Below are 20,430 nucleotides of genomic sequence, written 5' to 3'. Positions count from 1 at the left end.
TATGTGTTCAACTTGTACTTTTATTATTTCCATGTTCATTTCAGTTAAAGAAGCATTTCTTTATCAAGTTCATATCTGCAAATTCTCAGTGATTGTATCAGTGAGAAGCGGGAAATGTATAACATTCAAAATACCTCAGCTCAAAGAATCTATGTATTTTATTTCATTTTCTGATGTTAACCAAAATAAAATCCTTTTTCATTTTTCCCATTGCCTATCGCTTCTGTGGCATTGTGTACTACTTTTCCTAGGGTTGTTGATATGTTTGTTACATAAAGCCACATGGATTGTCTAACAAATACAAATTAAACAGCATTAAATGTATTTAATGTCGTTAAAGTGCAAATAATGTTAACCATCACTTGTTAAAAATGTAAACACTTGAGAGAACCCATACTTTAAAAAATACTAATTCTCATTCAAGTTTTAGGTTTAGGGTTTTTTATGTTAGTGTACACGATTTTAAACTGTTATTTTATTACAGTTGCGTTTGCAATTACTTAGATTTTGTAATATGTTTGGATAACATTCATAACGTGTTCTTTCAGTGACACTTCTGATTTCCAGTGTATTGTTTTTAATCACATTACACTCAGTGTTGGGGAGTAACTAATTACATGTAATGGAATTACGTAATTTAATTACAAAATAAATGTAATTAGTTACAGTTACTGAGAAAAAATATGTAATTAAATAACAGTTACTTTTAAAAAATGCCAGTGATTACAAAGGGGATTACATCTGAATTTTTTCACACACCCACCCCCACTTACAGATTTAATTGACTTCTTTCATAAATTGCATTGACTGCTCTAAAATAAGACACAAATGTTTCAGGAGTTTAGGACACAGAATAGGACACATGCTTATTTGATAACTCTTTTATTTCCTATTTGGGTTTATGCATAAACTTTATTTTTAAGATGTTTTTCCAAGGCATTGTTAAGTACTAGTGTTTTCTGTCATAACTATGCAAACATTTGATTTCAAACCCAGTATCATAGCTACAGTGTTGGGGAGTAACTAGTTACATGTAACGGAATTACGTAATTTAATTACAAAGTAAATGTAATTGTAATTAGTTACAGTTACTGAGAAAAAAATGTGTAATTAAATTACAGTTACTTTTGAAAAATGCCAGTGATTACAAAGGGGATTACATCTGAATTTTTTCACACACCCATTCCCACTTACAGATTCAATTGACTTCTTTCATAAATTGCATTGGCTGCTCTAAAATGAGACGCAAATGTTTCAGGAGTTTAGAACACAGAACAGGACACATGCTTATTTGATAACCGTTTTATTTCCAATTTGGGTTTATGCATTAACATTATTTTTTAAGATTTTAAGATGTTTTTTCCAAGGCATTGTTAGATGCTGGTGTTTTCTGTCATAACTATGCAAACATTTGATTTCAAACCCAATATCATAGCTATTAACCTATTTCTTGTTATGATTTCAAATCTGTATTTAACCTCGCAATGATCTCAAAGTAAATAAGAGCTGTTAAGTCTGAATTTGGGGCGTTGGTGCCAATAGCCTCGTGGTTAGTGTGCCGACATATAGTGCAACTGCGCTCACAGTGACCTGAGTTTAATTCCCATCTTGAGGCCCTTTGCTGACCCCACTCCCCTCTCTCTTCCCAGCTCTTTCCTGTCGTCTCTCTACTGTCCTATCACAATAAAAGGCATAAAAAGCCTCAAAAAATAAGTAAAAAAAAAAAAAAAAAAAAAAAAAAAAAGTCTGAATTTGTGGTGACTGTGCTTTAAATTAAATTATTACACGGCTCTGTGGAATGCTTGATTCTGACTGGTCAGTCATGACTTTCCAAGGTATGTTGTTCCCTGATAACAACTGGTAAAAACTAATAACTAACAGCACTAATAAGTGCTATATGCTTGATAGTTTTTCTTGCCGGAAGCTTTGCGTCTGGTTAGCTAATAAAATATTAAAGCTTAATTCAATATTATGTAGACAATTTCTTAATTCTGTGATCCTGGTATCGTGGACTCGCTCTATTGTTTCATACAAACGCAGCTGCTGCCATTTTTTTTTTTTTGTACACTGAAATGGATTATAAGATAAGTAGCAAACTAGTACTACTACTTAATTATTTATGTGGTGAAATGTTATGTAAGGAAAGTGGTATGACTGCACTGTATCCCTAAAATGTCTAGTTTGAACTTGCCATTTGCTAGCAACTGATTTCTTCATGGAAGCTTTGTGTTCAAATATTTCAACTCAGATCAGTTTTTCGTGTCTAATTATTTTGACACGAAACAACTAAATAATCTATCAAGCAGCTGTGTAATAAGTGAGATAATGTATATCCAGCCAGTTGTTATCGCAAAATAAAGATGTATGTTATCCCTTACTTATTATAATCTTAATTCAAGTGATAAAGGATTTTGAAAGTGACAGTAATCAGTGTTGAACGCTACTGTAAGGTTAACTCTGCCTGGTTTAAATGTTTCAAAATGATTAGCAGTTGAAAATATTAGAAATTTAGAAAAGTAACCAAAAAGTAATTAAAAGTAATAAGTTACATTACTTTAATAAAGTAACTGAAAAGTTACACTACTTATTACATTTTAAATCAAGTAACTTGTAATCTGTAACCTATTACATTTCCAAAGTAACCAACCCAACACTGCATAGCTATTAAACTATTTCTTGTTATGATGTTATTTATGTTATGATCTTGTTATGACATATAACGCAACTGCGCTCACAGTGACCCGAGTTCGATTCCCGTCTCGAGGTCCTTTGCCGACCCCGCTCCCCTCTCTGCTCCCAGCTCTTTCCTGTCATCTCTCTACTGTCCTATCACAATAAAAGGCATAAACCCCCCCCAAAAAAACAAGTAAGATAAATTCAATTATTACACAGCTCAGACTAATTCGGAGCAACTTATGTCAGTGCTATGCTTGGTAATTTTTCTTGGCGGAAGCTTTGCGTTTGGTTAGCTAATAAAATATTAAAGCTTAATTCAGTATTATGTGGACAATTTCTTAATTCTGTCATCCTGGTATCATGGACTTGCTCTATTGTACAAACGCAGTTGCTGACATTTTTTTTTATTTTTTATTATGAATTATAAGATAACTAACAAACTAGTACTACTTCCTTAATTATTAATGTGGTGAAATGTGTAAGAAAACTGGTATGACTGCACTGTGTCTCTAAAATGTCTAGTTTGAACTTTAAAACTAGTTTGCTAGGAAGTGATTTCTTCATGGAAGCTTTGCTTTCAAATATTTCAACTCAGTGTTTCGTGTCTAATAATTTTGACATGAAACATCTAAATAATCTATCAAGCAGCTGTGTAATAAGTGAGATAATGTACATTCAGCCAGTTGTTATTGCAAATTAAAGATGTATGTTATCCCTTACTTATTATAATCTTAATTCAAGTGATAAAGGATTTTGAAAGTCTGACAGTAATCAGTGTTGAGTGCTACTGTAAGGTTAACTCTGCCTGGTTTAAATGTTTCAAATGATTAACAGTTGAAAATATTAGAAATTTAGAAAAGTAATCAAAAAGTAATGTTACATTAATAAAGTAATTGAAAAATTACACTACTTATTACATTTTAAATCAAGTAACTTGTAATCTGTAACCTATTACATTTCCAAAGTAACCTTCCCAACACTGATTACACTGAGTGGAATACTCATTATAATATATTAAATATTTTTACGTTTTTCAAATATTATGCTGACAGGAACTCTCAAATTGTGTTTGTCAGTTTGGCGCAGTGTTTGGGTCGTCACAGGACTTTTATTTTGTAGTGTTGACCGCAGAAGTGTAGCTCTACTCATTTTCAAAACACATTTATTATCGCTTGCTTCACAGAACCTACAACAACTATGGCGGAGGTAAGAGAAACATTACAAATTGCAGCAAATAACGCATTTGAGCGGTCGGTGTAATCTTTTAATAATTTTAACTTCATTTTAAATTTAAAATATTTCAACGATGACGTGCTTCCTAACATTCAGCCCTGAATAATTAGCAAACAGGTTAGGGCGCCCAATTTGAATGTGTTAGCAGCTAGCAGCTAACTTGTTGCCTGAGCGCCAAACTCACATCCAGTTTATTCCCCCGTGTTTATATTAACAAACACTAACAATGTCTAATAAATTTTAACACAGTACACCTTGTTATTTCGAGTCTCATTCATTAACACGAGGTTATATGTGGTTTAACAGCTTTGCCTTTGACTATAGATAATAATTCATAATCAGGTTATGTATCGTTTTTTTTTCCATTGTGGTTTTTGTTCTTAAAGTTTGACATATAATTATATTCTAGGGATTAAAATGTCTTATTTTCTTTCCAGCCCTCCTTAAGTGGTTCAGGCTCTCAAGGTAAAGATTTCAGCTAGTTTTATTTTACTAGCAATAACAATCTTGTGTAGGCTGCATCAACGCCCACTTTTAGATTGTGTAATATTATATGATTTAGTGAATGTGTAGATATTATTGATGTATCTTTCTCTCAGTATATGGAATAGATAATTGTATTAATAAATAGAAAAAAATCTGTTAAGTAGGAGCACATCCAGTGGTCCAGGATGAGGACAGAGACTTCGATCCATCAGCAGACATGCTCGTACATGACTTTGATGATGAGCGGACATTGGAAGAAGAGGAAAAGCTGGAGGGAGAGACTAACTTCAGCACCGAAATTGATGACCTCACTCGAGTAGGGACCTTTCTTTTAAAATAATGTTTGATGAGGCACGTTAAATAACCTTCACGCATCTTGATCCATCATTTTACTACTCTCTGTTTTGGTAGGAGGGTGAGATGCCCATCGAGGAGCTTCTGAAGTTGTATGGCTACAGCACTGGTGGGTCTCCAGAGGAAGAGGATGAAGAAGTTCAAGAGGAGGATTCTTCAGAGAATAATTGCAGCAGCCCTATTAAACCTAAAGTAAAGATCTACATGAAAAAAAAAAAAAAAACAATGAATCTATATATTTTTGTGTGTGTAAACATAGTAAATTCATTTAATCATTGTTATGGCTGTCAGGAGGATGAAAAGCAGGAACCTTCTGATCAAGAGGATGAGGACGTGCAGTCGTCTGGTGAGGAGCCTCCGTCCTGCAGTGTTTCTCACAGCACAGCTCAACTCCTCTACCCTCGGCCATCCAATTACTTGGAAGGTATGATTATAAAAATACTGCACAGCATGTTACCCATCTATGAAAGCTTATTTCCTCTTTTTATTTTGTTTTTTTTTTTTGTGGTGAAATTTTAGATGTAAACTCAGGATGCAAAAAAAATGTCAATTGCAATATGTAAACTTTAAAAAATTGAGAGGAAAAAAGTTAGAATTTTGAGATGTAAACTTAGAATTTTAAGGAAAATGTCAGCACTGAAAGATATAAACTAAAAAAAAAAAAAAAGTTTATATGTCGCAGTTGTCAGAATTGAACAAAAAAGTATGAATTGTGAAACGTAAACTGGGGATTGGGATGACAAAAATGTTAGTTTCTACACTACTAGTCAAAAGTTTTTGACCAGTAATTTATTTATTTATTTTTTTAAAGAAGTCTCTTTTTTTCACCAAGCCTGCATTTATTTGATCCAAAATACAACAAAAACAGTAAAGTGTAAAATTGAAATATTTTTACTTTTGAAAAAGAACTGTTTTCTGTGTGAATATATTTTAAAATGTTATTTATTCCTGTGATCATTTATTTCAGCAACATTACTCCAGTCTTCAGTGTCACATTTAGATAGATATTAATACTTTTATTTAGCAAGGATGCTTTAAATTGATCAAAAGTGATGATAAAAACATTTATAATATTATAAAAGATTTCTATTTTAGGTAAATGCTGTTCTTCTGATCTTTCTATTCATCCAAGAAACCTGATATTATATTCAGCTGTTTTAAACATAATAATAATAAATAATAATAATAATAATAGTAATAATAAAGGATTTGAAGGATCATGTGACTGGAGTAATGATGCTAAATATTCAGCTTTGAAATCGCAGGATTAAATTACATTTTGAAATATATTTAAATATATTAAAAATAAAAAACAGTCATTTTATATAGTAAAAATGTTTCAAAAATTTACTGTTTTGCTGTAATTTGGATGAAATAAATGCAAGCTTGGTGAGCAGAGGAGACTACTTTAAAAAAAAAACATTAAAAATCTTACTATTCAAAAACTTTTGACTTTTAGTGTACATATATATTAAAAACCACACACTATATTATGTCAGAATGCTATATATGTTATTTCAAATGTAACAAATGTACATTTACAGAGATGTTTTTCATTTATTGTACCATGTAGTAGATTCCTGGTAGGACCAGCAGATGGTGATATAGATTCAGTGTCTAACTAGGGCTCCATGTGACTTTTTGTTTTATAGGGGATGAAGAAGAATCTGAAGATGATGATTATATTCCATCTGAAGATTGGAAGAAGGTAGATTTTAGATGATTTTCTCTCAATGGCTTTTTTTGTTTTAAAGATTTCAGACATGGATTTGTCTTCTGTCATTCATAGGAGATCATGGTTGGTTCGATGTACCAAGCAGAGACTCCTGTTGGCCTTTGCAAATATAAGGACAATGAAAAAGGTGACTGAATGATATAGAAAGAGAATAGAAAGATATTCTAATTTATATGTGATGTGTATATTTTTAATACGCATGTCATACATATTTTTGTTCTTCATCTGCTTGTCTTCTATAAATGTAGTGTATGAGAATGATGATCAGCTTTTGTGGAATCCGGAGTTAATTTCAGAAGAAAAGGTTGTTGAGTTTTTAGCGGAGGCCTCGAAATGCAGCGGAGAAGAGTCTGGTGTCAATGCAATTCCTGAAGGATCTCACATCAAGGACAATGAACAGGTAGGTCACCATTCAATGATATTTATTTAAAATTCCCTTTTGACATCATGTTGTAATGTAATAGCAATTTCTTTGCTTGAATTTCAGGCTCTTTATGAATTGTTTAAATGTGACTTTAATGCAGAAGAAGCTTTAAGAAGACTGAAATTTAATGTGAAGCCTGCCAAAGGTGAGTGTTTATGTGTGTAAAAAGATGATGTTTAAGGTTTTCTGCAGGTCTTACAAAGTTTTAATTCAGCCATCCACAAATTGAGACCTTAAAAATGTCTTAAATAGGAGCAGAAAGTCATAAAGACTTGGTATTAAATGTCAATGCCAATTGAATGCATTGCAAAAAATTAATATCTACCTTAGGTCTATTTTGTTTTTCCAATGTGAATTTCTAGACATCCTTAAATCTTTATTTTCCAAGCAAATTTAAAGGAGAAGTCCACTTCCAGAACAAAAAAATACGGATAATGTACTCAACCCCCTTTGTCATCTAAGATGTTCGTGTCTTTCTTTCTTCAGCCATAAAAAAAATGTTTTTTGAGGGAAACATTTCAGGATTTTTCTCTATTTAAGGGACTGATATGGTGCCCCGATTATGAACTTCGAAAATGCTGTTTCAATGCGGTTGTAAATGATTCCGGACAAGGAAGAAGGGTCTTATCTAGCGAAACGATTGGATATTTTCATTTTAAAAAAATACAGTAAATAAGATAAGACCCTTCTTCCTCGACTGGGATCGCTTACAACCGCATTTGGGATTGTTTGAACCTGCCTTTAAACTGCATTTTGGAAGTTCAAAATCGGGGCACCATACCAGTCCATTATATGGAGAAAAATCCTGAATTTCCCTCAAAAAAAAAAAAAAAAATTCTATACGGCTGAAGAAAGACAGACATGAACATCTTGGATGACAAGGGGTGAGTATCTGTCAATTTTTGTTCTGGAAGTGGACTTCTCCTTTAAATAGTCTTGAAAAATTAAAATTTAGTGAGTTTATGATTAAAAAGAAGATCAAATACAGTCAATAGGGTATGAAAACTTGTTTTCCCTTTGAATTAAGCTGAGTTTTCTGAGCCCATTGGCAGATATTTGCTCTTGTTGTAATCATAAACACTCTATTTTGGTCAGTTTTTCAGAAAACAAGACTTCTGTTATTTTGCTTCTTGAGTAAATGTATCATGATTTAAAGGAACACTCCACTTTTTTTGAAAATAGGCTCATTTTCCAACTCCCCTAGAGTTAAACAGTTGAGTTTTACCGTTTTCGAATCCATTCAGTCAATCTCCGGGTCTGACGGTAGCACTTTTAGCATAGCTTAGCATCGATCATTGAATCCGATTAGACCGTTAGCATCTCGCTCAAAAATGATCAAAGAGTGACCAAAGAGGTACCAACATCATTGCAGCAGGTGCAATGATATTATGCATCTCTGCATCTGCACAAACTTAGTGCTGGTCACTTTCAGGCGCTGCGTAATATAAATGCACCTGCTGCACCCATGGTACGGCAGCAAAGTTCCTTGATTATTACGCCGGAATGAGAGTATAGTTCCTAGCCATATCAGCCTAGAAAATTGCAACTTTTCATTTTCCGTCAGTCTTAGTACACAATATAACTACAGAGGAGTCAAGTTTTAAGTAGGAAAAATATCGTCATTATTTATGGTCATTTTTGAGCGAGATGCTGTCGGTCTAATCAGATTCAATGATCTATGCTGAATCGGCTGAATGGATTTGAAAACAGTAAAACTCAACTGTTTAACTCTAGGGGAGTTGGACAATGAGCCTATTTTCAAAAAAAGTGGAGTATTCCTTTAAGAATCTTTAACCATTGTCAAACACTGAAGTGTTGCTAAAATAACTCATTGTGTGTTCTCTAGAATATATTAATGTATTGTGTTCCCTTAATTTTTTCCTTACATTTTTGGTCATACTTTAGATTGGGGACCAAATCTCTCTATTAACCAACTATTAACTACAACTTTTACCTCAAAAAGGTCCTAATTACTAATAGTAAGGTAGTTGTTAAGTTTAGGTATGGTGTAGGATTAAGAGGTCTAAAATTTCATCAGAATAAGGCATTAATATGTTCTTTATAAGTACTAAAAACAGCCAATATTTTTGTAATATGCATGCTAATAAACAAGTAGTTAACAGTAAGAACTGGTTCTTAAAATAAAGTGTTACCAAATTTTCTTTACTTGGTCTACGTTTGCCTGTATGAAACTTGCAGAAATCCTTTGTGTTTTATGTAAATTCCTGAATTCTCTGTAATTGGGGGCTTTTTGCAGTAAATATTGGTATGATTAGTTTGACTAAATAACCTATAACATAGAATTATTAACATATATTTAAATCTGTTAACAGCCTTAGTATAAAATAGTGTTTCTTCTGCATGAAGTTTATAAAAACAGCATGTTCCTCTCAAAACTCTTGACTTCTATGAAGTAATGTTTTTCAGTATGTTATTTTGGGAAGTTTGAAAAGCTTCAAGCTCAAGTGCAAGAAGCATTCAAGCCTGTGATAAAGAGCTCTCAGCACGTCAGTCAGCATTCTCACAAAGTGTCACCTTATGTAAAATCTCTCTCTCACTCAAGAGGAAATGTCAGTTTGGACGGAAGAGGAGTGTCGCGGTTTTGAGCAAGGACTCAACACTTACGGAAAAGATTTCAGCTCAATACAAGCAAATAAGGTTAGTGTTTAGTCACATTCCTTATTCCAAAACCTGATAGGATGGAATATGACTGCTGTTTTGCAATTTTTACTGTTCAATTATTGTATAATTAGAGTAATCAGTTGGTGAAATTGGCTGTTTTTTTATTGTTCACATAGGTAATTGTTACTTAATTAAACTTTTCCAGGTGAGAACTAGAACTGTAGGGGAATGTGTGGCCTTTTATTACATGTGGAAGAAATCTGAGCGTTATGATTTCTTTGCACAGCAAACCAAGCTTGGAAAAAGAAAATACAGTCTTCGTCCTGGAGTTTTGTAAGTCAGTCGTCAATACCATGTGGCACATTAAAGGTCACAAGTCTAAGTCCTCTAATTAAACTCTGTGTATATAGAATCAGATGCTGTGTAAGGTCATATCCTGTTTGGTGTTTGTTTGGCATTACAGAGATTATATGGAGTGTATTTTGGAGAGCTCTGAGTCCAGTGGATCTTCGTCTTCACTTCCCACCTCTTCAAACAATGGCAAACACCCATCTGAGCCAGAGAGTGACGCAAATGCTCAGAACGGTCAGGCTCATCACACTCTTATTTTTGTTTTACTATATATAGACATATATATATATAGAGAGAGTGAAATTGTAAGATCATTTAAAAATGTAATTCATTCCTGTGATGGCAAAGCTGAATTTTCAACAGCTATATATGACTTTACTCTTCAGTGTCACTGATGGTACAGAAATCATATTAATGTTGACCAAATTAGCAATCACCAAAAAACTATTTACACACTAAGACATCCCAGTTCACAGTTTTTAATGATGTTGGTTTTTAAGACCGTTTCGCAGCTGAGCAGTACAGCCAAACTAATTTCCTTACTTGGAAAAAAAATATAGCACTACAAGGTAACAAAAAAAAACAACAACAACAGACAGCCCATCCATTTACAGAATAATATATACAAACTGTGTTCATAAAAACAATAGTTACAAAAAATAATTATAGTATTAAAATAATTACCACTATACATGTGTAACAATATATATATATAAAGACTTAATTTACATATTTTCTTCATTAAGTGACACATTGTGTAGTTAACCCACAAAAGAAAAAAAGTTGCAAGAAAAAAAGTCAGAATAGCAAGATATGAACTGGCATTTTTTTTTTATTCATTCTTTTACTTTTTCTCACAATTGCAAGTTTATATCTTTGCAATTCTGACTTTTTTTCTCAATGGACCTTTATCTCACTTCCTATATCCCGTAAGCGAAGCAGTGCCTTCCGGACCCATCGCAACGCAATAAAAAAACCAACGTGAGAATCCTCTTTTGCTGGTGTTACTGCAGTGTACCTGGCTGCTTTTATCCTGAACAACACACTGCCTTAGTTTTCATGATTTACGGACACAACACGGATGAGATGTGTGGGATGAATTAAGGCCCTTCTAAAATATTATGCGGGAGCACGTTCGTGAAGTATGCATTTCGAAACTGAGGATGTTTAGACCTACATCTCATATCACCCGCTGAAATGTTCCTATAAATATGTTTCCCTTCCAAATGTGCGTTCTGAATAATAAATAAATTTAACCTGCTGCAGTCAATTTCGTCTTCCTGTTAACATTTTTCTCATCATTATTTATACCTGTTTTTATATTTTTAAATAAGTTTGACTGATAAACACCCTTACACACACAGACATCTATGGATTTGCTATAGTAAATATGTGGAAACCATGTTATTTGACACAGTGTGGTAAAATCGCGCATGTTTATGAGCCATGGGTTTTTTAGATCGGTACGTTGGATTAAAACTACAAGTTCTGTTAAGTTTGGAAAATTCTGCGCACAGTAATCATCAGAATATCTCTTTGCCTGTCTCTGAAAATGTCTGGATTTTGAAAACTGGATTTTGATTTTGAAATCCTGCAGATGCTCATTTTAACAGGCTTTTATTTAGCTAGGTGATTACAGTATATTGAGAAATATATATAACCGGAAGAATCCATACACTGCTGCGACAAGCACTTCCGGTGTTCAATTCCAGTGCGATAAAGGTCCATTGTGATAACTCCCAATTGCTAGTTTTAAAGTTAGAATTGCGAGACTCGGAAGTTCAGATTTTTTTTACTTAATTGCGTGATACAAACTTTTTTCGCAACAATTTTTTACTTTTTTCTCAAATATACTGTAAAATTGCGAGTTTACAGTATATCTTGCAATTCTATCTTTTTTTCTCACAATTGAGGTACAAACTTTCAGTTGCGAGTTATGGTCAGAACTGCGTGGTATAAACTTGCAATTTTTACTTTTTTCTTTCTTTTACTTCTCGCAATTGCGATTTTTATATCTTTCAATTCAGTTTTCAGAATTGTGTGATATTTACTTGCAGTTGTGAGTTATGAAATTAGAATTGCGAGATAAACTCGGAAATTAAATGGTTTTTTTTTTCTCAGAAGTGCATGATATAAACTCGCAATTGCAAGAAAAGGTCAGAATTGCGAGATTTAAACTCAGTTCCAAGGAAAAAAGTCAGAATTGCGAGATTTAAACTTGCAATTTTTACCTTTTTCTTTCCTTTTTTTTTTAAACATTTCTCTTGCAGCTGCGGGTTTATATCTTGCAATTTAGAATTTTTTTTTCTCTGTATTGTGAGATACGAACAGTTGCGAGTTACAAAGTCAGAATTGCGTGATATAAACTCACAATTACGAGAAAGTCAGAAATGCCAGATATAAACTCACACTTTTAATTTTTTCTTGCAATTGCGAGTTTGCGTCTTGCAATTCAGACATTTTTTCAGAATTTTGTGATATTAACTTGCAATTGTGAGAGAAGTTTTTTTTTTTTTTTTTTTTTTTTTTTTTTTTAAACTCGCAATTCTGGGAAAAAAGTCTTTTTTTTTTTTTTTTTACTTTTTTCTTTCAATTGTGACTTTATATCTTGCAGTTCTGACTTCTTTTTGTGGAGTTGTGAGAGCTAAACTCCCAATTACAAGTTATAAAGTCCATTTCTGAGGGAGAACGTTTTCTCAGAATTGAGTTTTTATCTCAGTTCTGATTTAATAACTTCACAATTGCGTGTCATATTATGCAGTTCTGAGAAAGAACTCAGAATTGTCAGAATTGTGAATTTGCATCATGCAATTCTGAGGGGAAAAAAAGTGAATTGCTAGTTAAAAAAGTTAGTTTGCTAGTTAGTCTTTTTTTATTCAGTGGCAGAAACTGGCTTTCATAATTATATCATGTCTTAAACATTTAATACTAAATGTAAGCTTTTGATTTCACAGGTGTAGAAACCCATTCCTCCGAGCCTCTTCTCTGTGTCACAGATGAGAAATCTCAGACAAACGGCTCCGCCACGTGTCCAGATATTTCCACAGCAAAGTCACCACCCTGCTCTAACCCTGACGCCAGCAGCCCGAGCACACAAATCATGGAGATCACAGTCAAACAGGAGGAGGAAGATGAACACTGTGAGAGACCTCTCAAAAGGCTTCGGACTGACACAGACCCCAGCAGTCAAGGGTCTGTCCCCCACAACAAAACAGAAACCGTCTGACTCACCAGCAGATACTCAGAACTCCTGACCTCAGATGAGGGGTTGATACAGGCCCTGCTTTTAGCATGAAGGTAGCTGAGATGTGTGTGTGAATTTCAGGGATGCAAATGAAGCACATTTCTGTCCTCTCACATTATTGCCGCTGAGCTCGGTTCATATCTCAAACACTCATGATAGACTGTCACATCAAGACAGTCAACTCTGTAGCACTATTTATTAATATAGATTAAGATGATCAATGTTATTGTGTTTGCTATAGATTTTTCGAAAGCAACGTCTGACAGCTAGTCAGATACAGTCGTATTTTATTGTGAAACTTGGTTGTGCATAACAACTGTAAATGCACACTATGGAAAAGCCCTCTCGAGTTTATATGAAGTATAATACTGTAAATATTCGAAATCTAAAATTATTCTATAAGAAAAAAGACACTTTTGTATTTGGAACATTTTGAAAACATCTGATGGTTGTAAAAATGTCTTTTTTCTAACACTGCAACATTCCATCCTTGTCATTTCTGAATTTCCTATCTGACCAAAGTGAATGGTTAATATTGGTCTTTTAACGCAAAGCATTTTTAGAAGATATTTCCTCTTTATATGAAATATTGTCTTATTTTTGTATTTGATAGCTATTTATTTTTTTTAATCAGATATTGGTGACGCATGAGGCCAGTATACAGAGTATATTTGTACAGGCTGGAGCGAGTAGTGTTGAATTAAAAAGGCAGAGCAGAAATGAATGGTGCTATTTATTCTTTTCTCACTGTGAGAATGTCAACCCATCCTTAAGATATCATTTTTTACGTTTTTTTAGAACCTCTGTTATTCCTGTCAGAAATGGTAGAGGAAAGTGGAATCTACAGTTTCCATTAATTGGTTGTCATCCATGTCTGCATAGCTCAGGAAAATAAGTACGGAAACATTATAGGGTGTCAAATAGTTGTCCATTTCAATTAGTGAACTAATTCATTAAACTCAAACTATTTACCCAAAAAATTGTCTCTTGTGATTACTGACGTGACTCGGATTTTGTCACCTCATTACCACATTGAGGTACAGTGGATTGTATGCTGAATAAAGCTATTAAGCAGTTCCTATTTTAGAGAACCCGGTGTTTTATTTGAATCTGGCATCGTGTCTTTGATAAATTCTGACTAAGTTCACACCAAGCAAACTGACTTTCTTTCATCTTTTAAGCTTTTAAACGTTAAATTGGTCATGTGGCTCAAGAGCTTTTGTTTGTTGTTGTCTATTCATATGCTTGAACAGCAGATGTCAGTGTTGCTCTTAATATAGCTGAAAACTAAAATATAAACAAATTCATTGCTTTTTTTTTTTATCCCAAACACATTTTTTTTCACAGAACAGGACAACATGAGGTGTTAAAACGAATTGATGTTCGAATTAAAGATAAATAAACAAATTTTAAAAAGTCATATACTCACCACATGAGGTCCCCAAACTGTCTGAACGTTGAAGAACGACAATTAACACACTCAGTGAATAATTAAACGCTCCATACTTATGTCAGCGTTTTTTTTTAAAGAGCAGATTGCATATTGTTGCTCTAGAATAAGCTACATCTCTACACCTCTGTTTTATTTATTTATTTATTTTTTAAGTTCTGACTGAACCACATGAGAAATCCAATGACACATATGAAATTGTGTTGTTTAGGACCGAAAATTCAGTCTCTGTATATCAAGAGCGAAACAGAGGCAGAACGTAAGTACGCATAAGTGTATGACCCGACGGCTGCCGAGATGTTCCTGGAATACTAAACGGGGAGTTTACCGTTCGGCTTCACAAAAGCATTGCAGCTTTGTTCTACAGACGTGTCTGGATGCCGCTCTCTGGGGAACACTTGTTGTTGGAGATCCCTCAGCTGCTGGCTCCATTCACACTAAAATAGTCTAATTCACAATAAAACAGGAGAGCCAACACACGACACGAAGATGTGAAGATGGGAGACAGAGGAGCGTTTCCAGACAATACGAGACAACGAGATGCTTTATTTTAGGTGAGAAAAAGAAAATGCCTTACATTTGGAGCAGTACTGCTAAGATATACTGACTTGATATATTTATTATAACAACATAAGAGGTGATTTAAAAAGCAAAATTAAATATCCACTCCTTTTCTTCCTGTAAGAATGGGCGTGGCCATTTGTACATTTTATGGGTCTGGCTTCCGGTCTAATTCACCTCTAGCTATTTTTAGCTGTACAAAACAGCTCCTTTTGCTACTTGATATTACAGATTGGTGTGTCTTACCATGTTATTTTAATGTATTATCTTAATTATGAGCACACTGGTTTGTCGTGTAAACAGTTTTACAGTTTACTACTAATGTTGTTATTCTTCAGTCTCAGTCAGTCCGCGTTAAAGAAAAAGGTGGATAAATGGGCAAAAAAACCCTATAATTTACACTTCTGTTGAACAAAAAAATAAGAGTTATAAATATTGTACTGGTCACTCTTCTATAAAGCCATTCGAAGACAGGAGGTTAATTAAAAACAAATAATGACAATATTATAATCACTTGTATTTTATATTACAAGTCTTGTGAAGCCATGCAATGTCTGTGTGTAAGACTCAGTGTGCTTAACTGGACAAATTCAGATTGATTTTGGAACATACAGTGATTTTCCAAATATACTATGCAGAAGATTCAACTAAAAAAAAACTTTTTATTCACCAATCTGACATTGCTATTTCAGTAGGACTAACTCAATCTGACATAATGACATTTTTATTACATGACACAGCTGATTGGTTCTTTCCGGTGGCCATTCAAATTCAAATACGACTAGTGGTTGCTGTAGCAGTTGCAGCGTGCTTCAGAAACCCTCCACCTTCCCCAGCTCCACCTGTATAGATCTGCTACAGATGATTCAGGGTTGCCAGGTTTTCACAACAAAACCCGCCCAATTGCTACTGAAAACTAACCCAAAACTAGGGAAGTCAAGTTTGAAGGGGATCCATCAGTAAAAATCGCGTTCCGTGGGGTAAAATACACATTTTCAAACAGGGATCCCAAGGTAAAATTCACATTCCAGGGGCTAAATATCACGTTATTGGGGTCGCTTCAACCCCAGTACCATGTCAATCCCTCTGAGAGTTGTCATGACAGAAATAAACCTAAAGAGTTCACCCAAAAATGAAAATTCTGTCATTACTTAGCCTTGTCATTCCAAACCCACAAGAAATTAGTTAATCTTCAGAACACAAATAAAGACATTTTTGATGAAATCTGAGTCCTTACCCTGCATAGACAGCAACACTATCACATTCAAGGTTGGGAAAGGTAGTAAGGACATTGTCAAAATAGTCCATGTGACATCAGTTGGTAAACCTTAATTTCATGAAGCTACGAGAATACTTTTTGTGTGCAAAGAAAATAAAAAATAACTTTATTCAACAATTTCTTCTCTTCTTTGTCAGTCTTTGATACACATTAACTAGAGTACCATGACGCATGCTTGTGCTTTCCTCTGCTTGTAAACAAACAAAGAAGAACCATACAGGTTTGGGGGTTAGTACATTTTTGGATGCACTATCCCTTTAACAAAAAGTCAGGAAGGAGGGAAACAAGAACAGCAGCACATTGGGTTTTAATCCCAAATGCTACTTTTGATTTCCCCATCCTAATCAGTATTACCTTCATGCTTTCCATGCCCTTTTTCTACATCCTTGTTTATTTGTGAACAGCACACTCTCTGGTACAAGAACGAATTTTTAGCAGTAATTAAGTCTTAATAGCTTTTAGCGAATGCTCTGTCCCCCTTTCACCTAGACAGATGACACAGACACACCCAGCTCCCTTTGCCACAGTCAGACCGGCTGCATAATAATTAGATGTTCGCACAGTAGGAGGGAGCGCTAAATGTCAGCCGCCGTGCTAAAATAAAGCTGGAAAGAGAGGAAATAACTGTACTTGTGAAAATATATCCTTTTCTTTCCTTGAGGGACAGCAGCGATTAGGGTAAAAAAAAATCATCTTTCATAGAAGAGGATAACAAGATTAAATTCTCATTGAGGACTGTTTTCAAAGACTGCTACAATGGGCAAAGTAACTGAACCAACAGAGAATGATAAATAGGGTTGTCTAAGTAAAGACGAACCAGGGTGCCCGCACAACTGTTGGTCCCCTACCGCAGGCCAAATCCGCTTGGGAAGGAAAGCTTAATTTCATTGTGCAAACAACTGTGAGCTACCATTAGAAACTGTTGAAACCACTTTAAAAAGCAGCATTTCTTACACAAAGAGCTACAGGAGAGTGCATTAGTGCCTGTCCAGTTTTTCAGCAGCCTTAGTTCTGGAAGTATATGTGACCCTGGACTACAAAACCAGGCATAAGTTGCACAGGTATATTGGTAGCGATAGCCAACAATACATTGCGTGGGTCAAAATGATTGATTTTTCTTTTGTGACAAAAATCATTAAGTAAAGATCATGTTCTATGTAGATATTTTATAAATTTCCTACCATACATATATTAAAACTTCATTTTCGTTTAGTAATATGCATTGCTAAGAACTTCATTTGGACATCTTTAAAGGCAGTTTTTTAAATATTTTGCACCATCAGATTCCAGATTTTTAAATACTTGTATCTCAGCCAAATATTGTCCTATCCTATCAAACCACACATCAATAAAAAACTTTTTTAAATCTTAGTATCGAAAAATTTACCATTATGGCTGGTTTTGTGGTCCAGGGTCACATATTTCCATTCAACCCCGCTATAAGGTGAATCACAAAATCATAAAGTTTTATTTAAATCAAGAAAGTGTTTGAAAATTGTTACAGATTTAAATTTCATTCATTCACAGTTACAGACTCATTATACTACGTGGCTGTTGAATGCCTGAATCTGGTGATTGACAACAGAAGGATGAGGTGGTTATTCTCTCTAACCAAACTAACTTGGTTTTTAGGGTTTATAGCAACCCCACCCTTCATTAGTAATAGTTGTTAATCACCTTTAACACCTGCTATAAACCATATTTATGATAGATACTAGAAATCATATACATTAGGAAAATAAATGACCAAAGAGTTTAAAGTTACTATTACTATTAAATTATATTCAGTGAAATGCAATAAACTCAGAGCTGAAACTGAATGATTCTTGTGTGGTTGTTGTCTTGATTTAAATACTTAAAACTCATGATTCAAATCCAGCAAGATGTGATGCAGCATCCAAAGACTTCAGTGCATGTTTACATAAACTTGAAAATATAGGAGACAGAATGCAAAAACAAATAAATATTTCACAGACTGGATTGCTGTGGACTGTAGGCCAATAATATGAAATCTGGACCGAGTCTGGGCACCCCTGCTTTAAATTGTCAGTGTGATCACGAAATACAAACAATAAATGTGTTTTCACACTTTTTATTGTGGTGTGAGATCACTGTATTCACCTTCAGATGGTATTTGAATTAATTATCCTTTTCTCTTTTATATTAGTTACAACATGAAATACACTACCAGTCAAAAGTTTTCAAACAGTAAGATTTTTAATGTTTTTTTTAAAAGAAGTCTCTTCTGCACACCAAGCCTGCATTTATTTGATCCAAAGTACAGCAGAAACAGTAACATTTTGAAATATTTTTACTATTTAAAATCTGTTTTCTATATGAATATGTGTTAAAATGTCATTTATTCCTGTGATTTCAAAGCTGAATTTTTAGCATCATTACTCCAGTCACATGATCCTTCAAAAAATTATTCTAATATTCTGATTTGCTGTTCAAACACATTTATTTTTATTGTTGTTGAAAACACATGAGTATAGTTTTTTCAGGTTTATTTGATGAATAGAAAGTTCAGAAGAACATCATTTATCTAAAATAGAAATCTTTTGTAACATTATAAATGTCTTTATCATCACTTTTGATCAATTTAAAGCATCCTAGCTATATAAAAGTATGAAAACAATTATACTGACACCAAGCATTTGAATGGTATAGCTTTTTTATTTCAGATAAATGCTGATCTCTGGATCTTTCTGTTCAAAGAATCTTGAAAAACTGTACTCAGCTGTTTTAAATAATAATAATAATAATAATAATAATAACACTAATAATAATTAATGTTTCTTAAACAGCAAATAAACATATTAGAATGATTTCTGAACGATTGTGTGACACTGAAGACTGGAGTAATGATGCTGAAAATTTAGCTTTGATCACAGGAATAAATTACATTTTAAAATATATTCAAATAGAAAACAGTTATTTTGAATAGTAAAAATATTTCAAACGTTTTGCTGTGCTGTGGATCAAATAAAAGCAGGCTTGGTGAGCAGACTTATTTAAAAAAAAATAAAATCTTTAATTCAAAAACATTTGACTGGTAACGTAAAGAGGAATAAACAGACATGTTTGAAAAAATCAGAACATAAAAATTAATTATGTCAATAAAACAGCTTGTAAATAGCATAACAGTATTATGATAATAATTAAGTTACTAAAATGTACCATATTTACTACTATTTACTAAATTACTTAATGTAAACACACTCTTGGCACAGCCGCTCAAAACGCAAAAAGACAAAAAGTAAAAAAACAAAAAAACAAAAACAAAAAAAAACCTAGGCCTACTCACATTTTAGTTGTAATTAATTTAATTGAACTTAATTATTTTAGCAAATTCATCCACAGTGTCCTCTGTTTAATTTAAGACTTCATGTATTCTCAATGGAAAGAATGGCTACTTTTGATAAAAGAGAATTCAAATGGTGTGGGACAGGTTTTAATTTTTACATTTTTTTTGGCCATGGCAATGTAGTGTTTGCACGTAGTCTGTTTTTTTCGTCTTTTTTTTTTTTTTTTTTTACCCATGTAGTTAAAAAAAACAGATGCAGTTCTATGGCAGCAATATAACCAATGCACAAAAGAAAGTACTGAGCTCTGCGCTGTACATGACATGCAGACTGACTATTTATTTATCTAACAAATTAAGAATACATTCCCTTGTTTTAAAATTACTTTCTAATAATTAAACAGCCTGTCGTCAATTATTCCTTATATATTTATTTTCAGAACTCGGAGTGAAGTGTTTTTGCTCTTGAATGGATAGTTGACCAACAAAAAATAACTGATTTTCTTACCCTCATGTCATTCCAAACCTGAATTTCTTTTGTGCTCTGCAGAGGAAAGGAAGTCATACAGGTCTGAAACCACATTAGGGTGAGTAAATGGTTACAGAATGTAGATTTTCAGCCGAACACCATGGCAACTTTGTAAAAATCACATTCATCAAACCTGCCCACTGTCAGGAGCGGCCGCTGGGAGTTCAAGCAGTTTTCCCATT

At 33.6% G+C, this 20,430-nt stretch overlaps 1 protein-coding gene across 3 annotated transcripts; it reads left to right on the top strand.

Annotated features, from left to right (window-relative positions):
• The first annotated feature begins 3,781 nt into the window (after positions 1-3,781).
• On the top strand, positions 3,782-14,106 carry mier1a (mesoderm induction early response 1a, transcriptional regulator). 3 transcript variants are annotated; one of them, XM_051113269.1, is made up of 13 exons: positions 3,782-3,882; positions 4,347-4,374; positions 4,560-4,711; positions 4,807-4,941; positions 5,041-5,173; positions 6,402-6,457; positions 6,539-6,611; positions 6,733-6,884; positions 6,972-7,053; positions 9,472-9,566; positions 9,736-9,863; positions 9,994-10,115; positions 12,836-14,105. In XM_051113269.1, exons 1-13 carry the CDS (start codon positions 3,874-3,876, stop codon positions 13,105-13,107), a joined length of 1,437 nt encoding a protein of 478 aa, XP_050969226.1. In that variant the 5' UTR covers positions 3,782-3,873; the 3' UTR covers positions 13,108-14,105. The 3 variants fall into 3 exon arrangements, with proteins under 3 accessions (XP_050969226.1, XP_050969225.1, XP_050969227.1); XM_051113268.1 differs by having other exon boundaries at positions 3,836-3,882; positions 4,557-4,711; positions 12,836-14,106; XM_051113270.1 differs by having other exon boundaries at positions 3,843-3,882; positions 4,557-4,711; positions 9,817-9,863.
• The last annotated feature ends 6,324 nt before the right edge of the window (positions 14,107-20,430 follow it).

The sequence above is a fragment of the Labeo rohita genome, chromosome 6 (genome assembly GCF_022985175.1).
Source record: "Labeo rohita strain BAU-BD-2019 chromosome 6, IGBB_LRoh.1.0, whole genome shotgun sequence".
NCBI lineage: Eukaryota > Metazoa > Chordata > Actinopteri > Cypriniformes > Cyprinidae > Labeo > Labeo rohita.
Note: the sequence above shows the minus strand (reverse complement) of the source record. Positions and strands in the feature narration are given on the sequence as shown.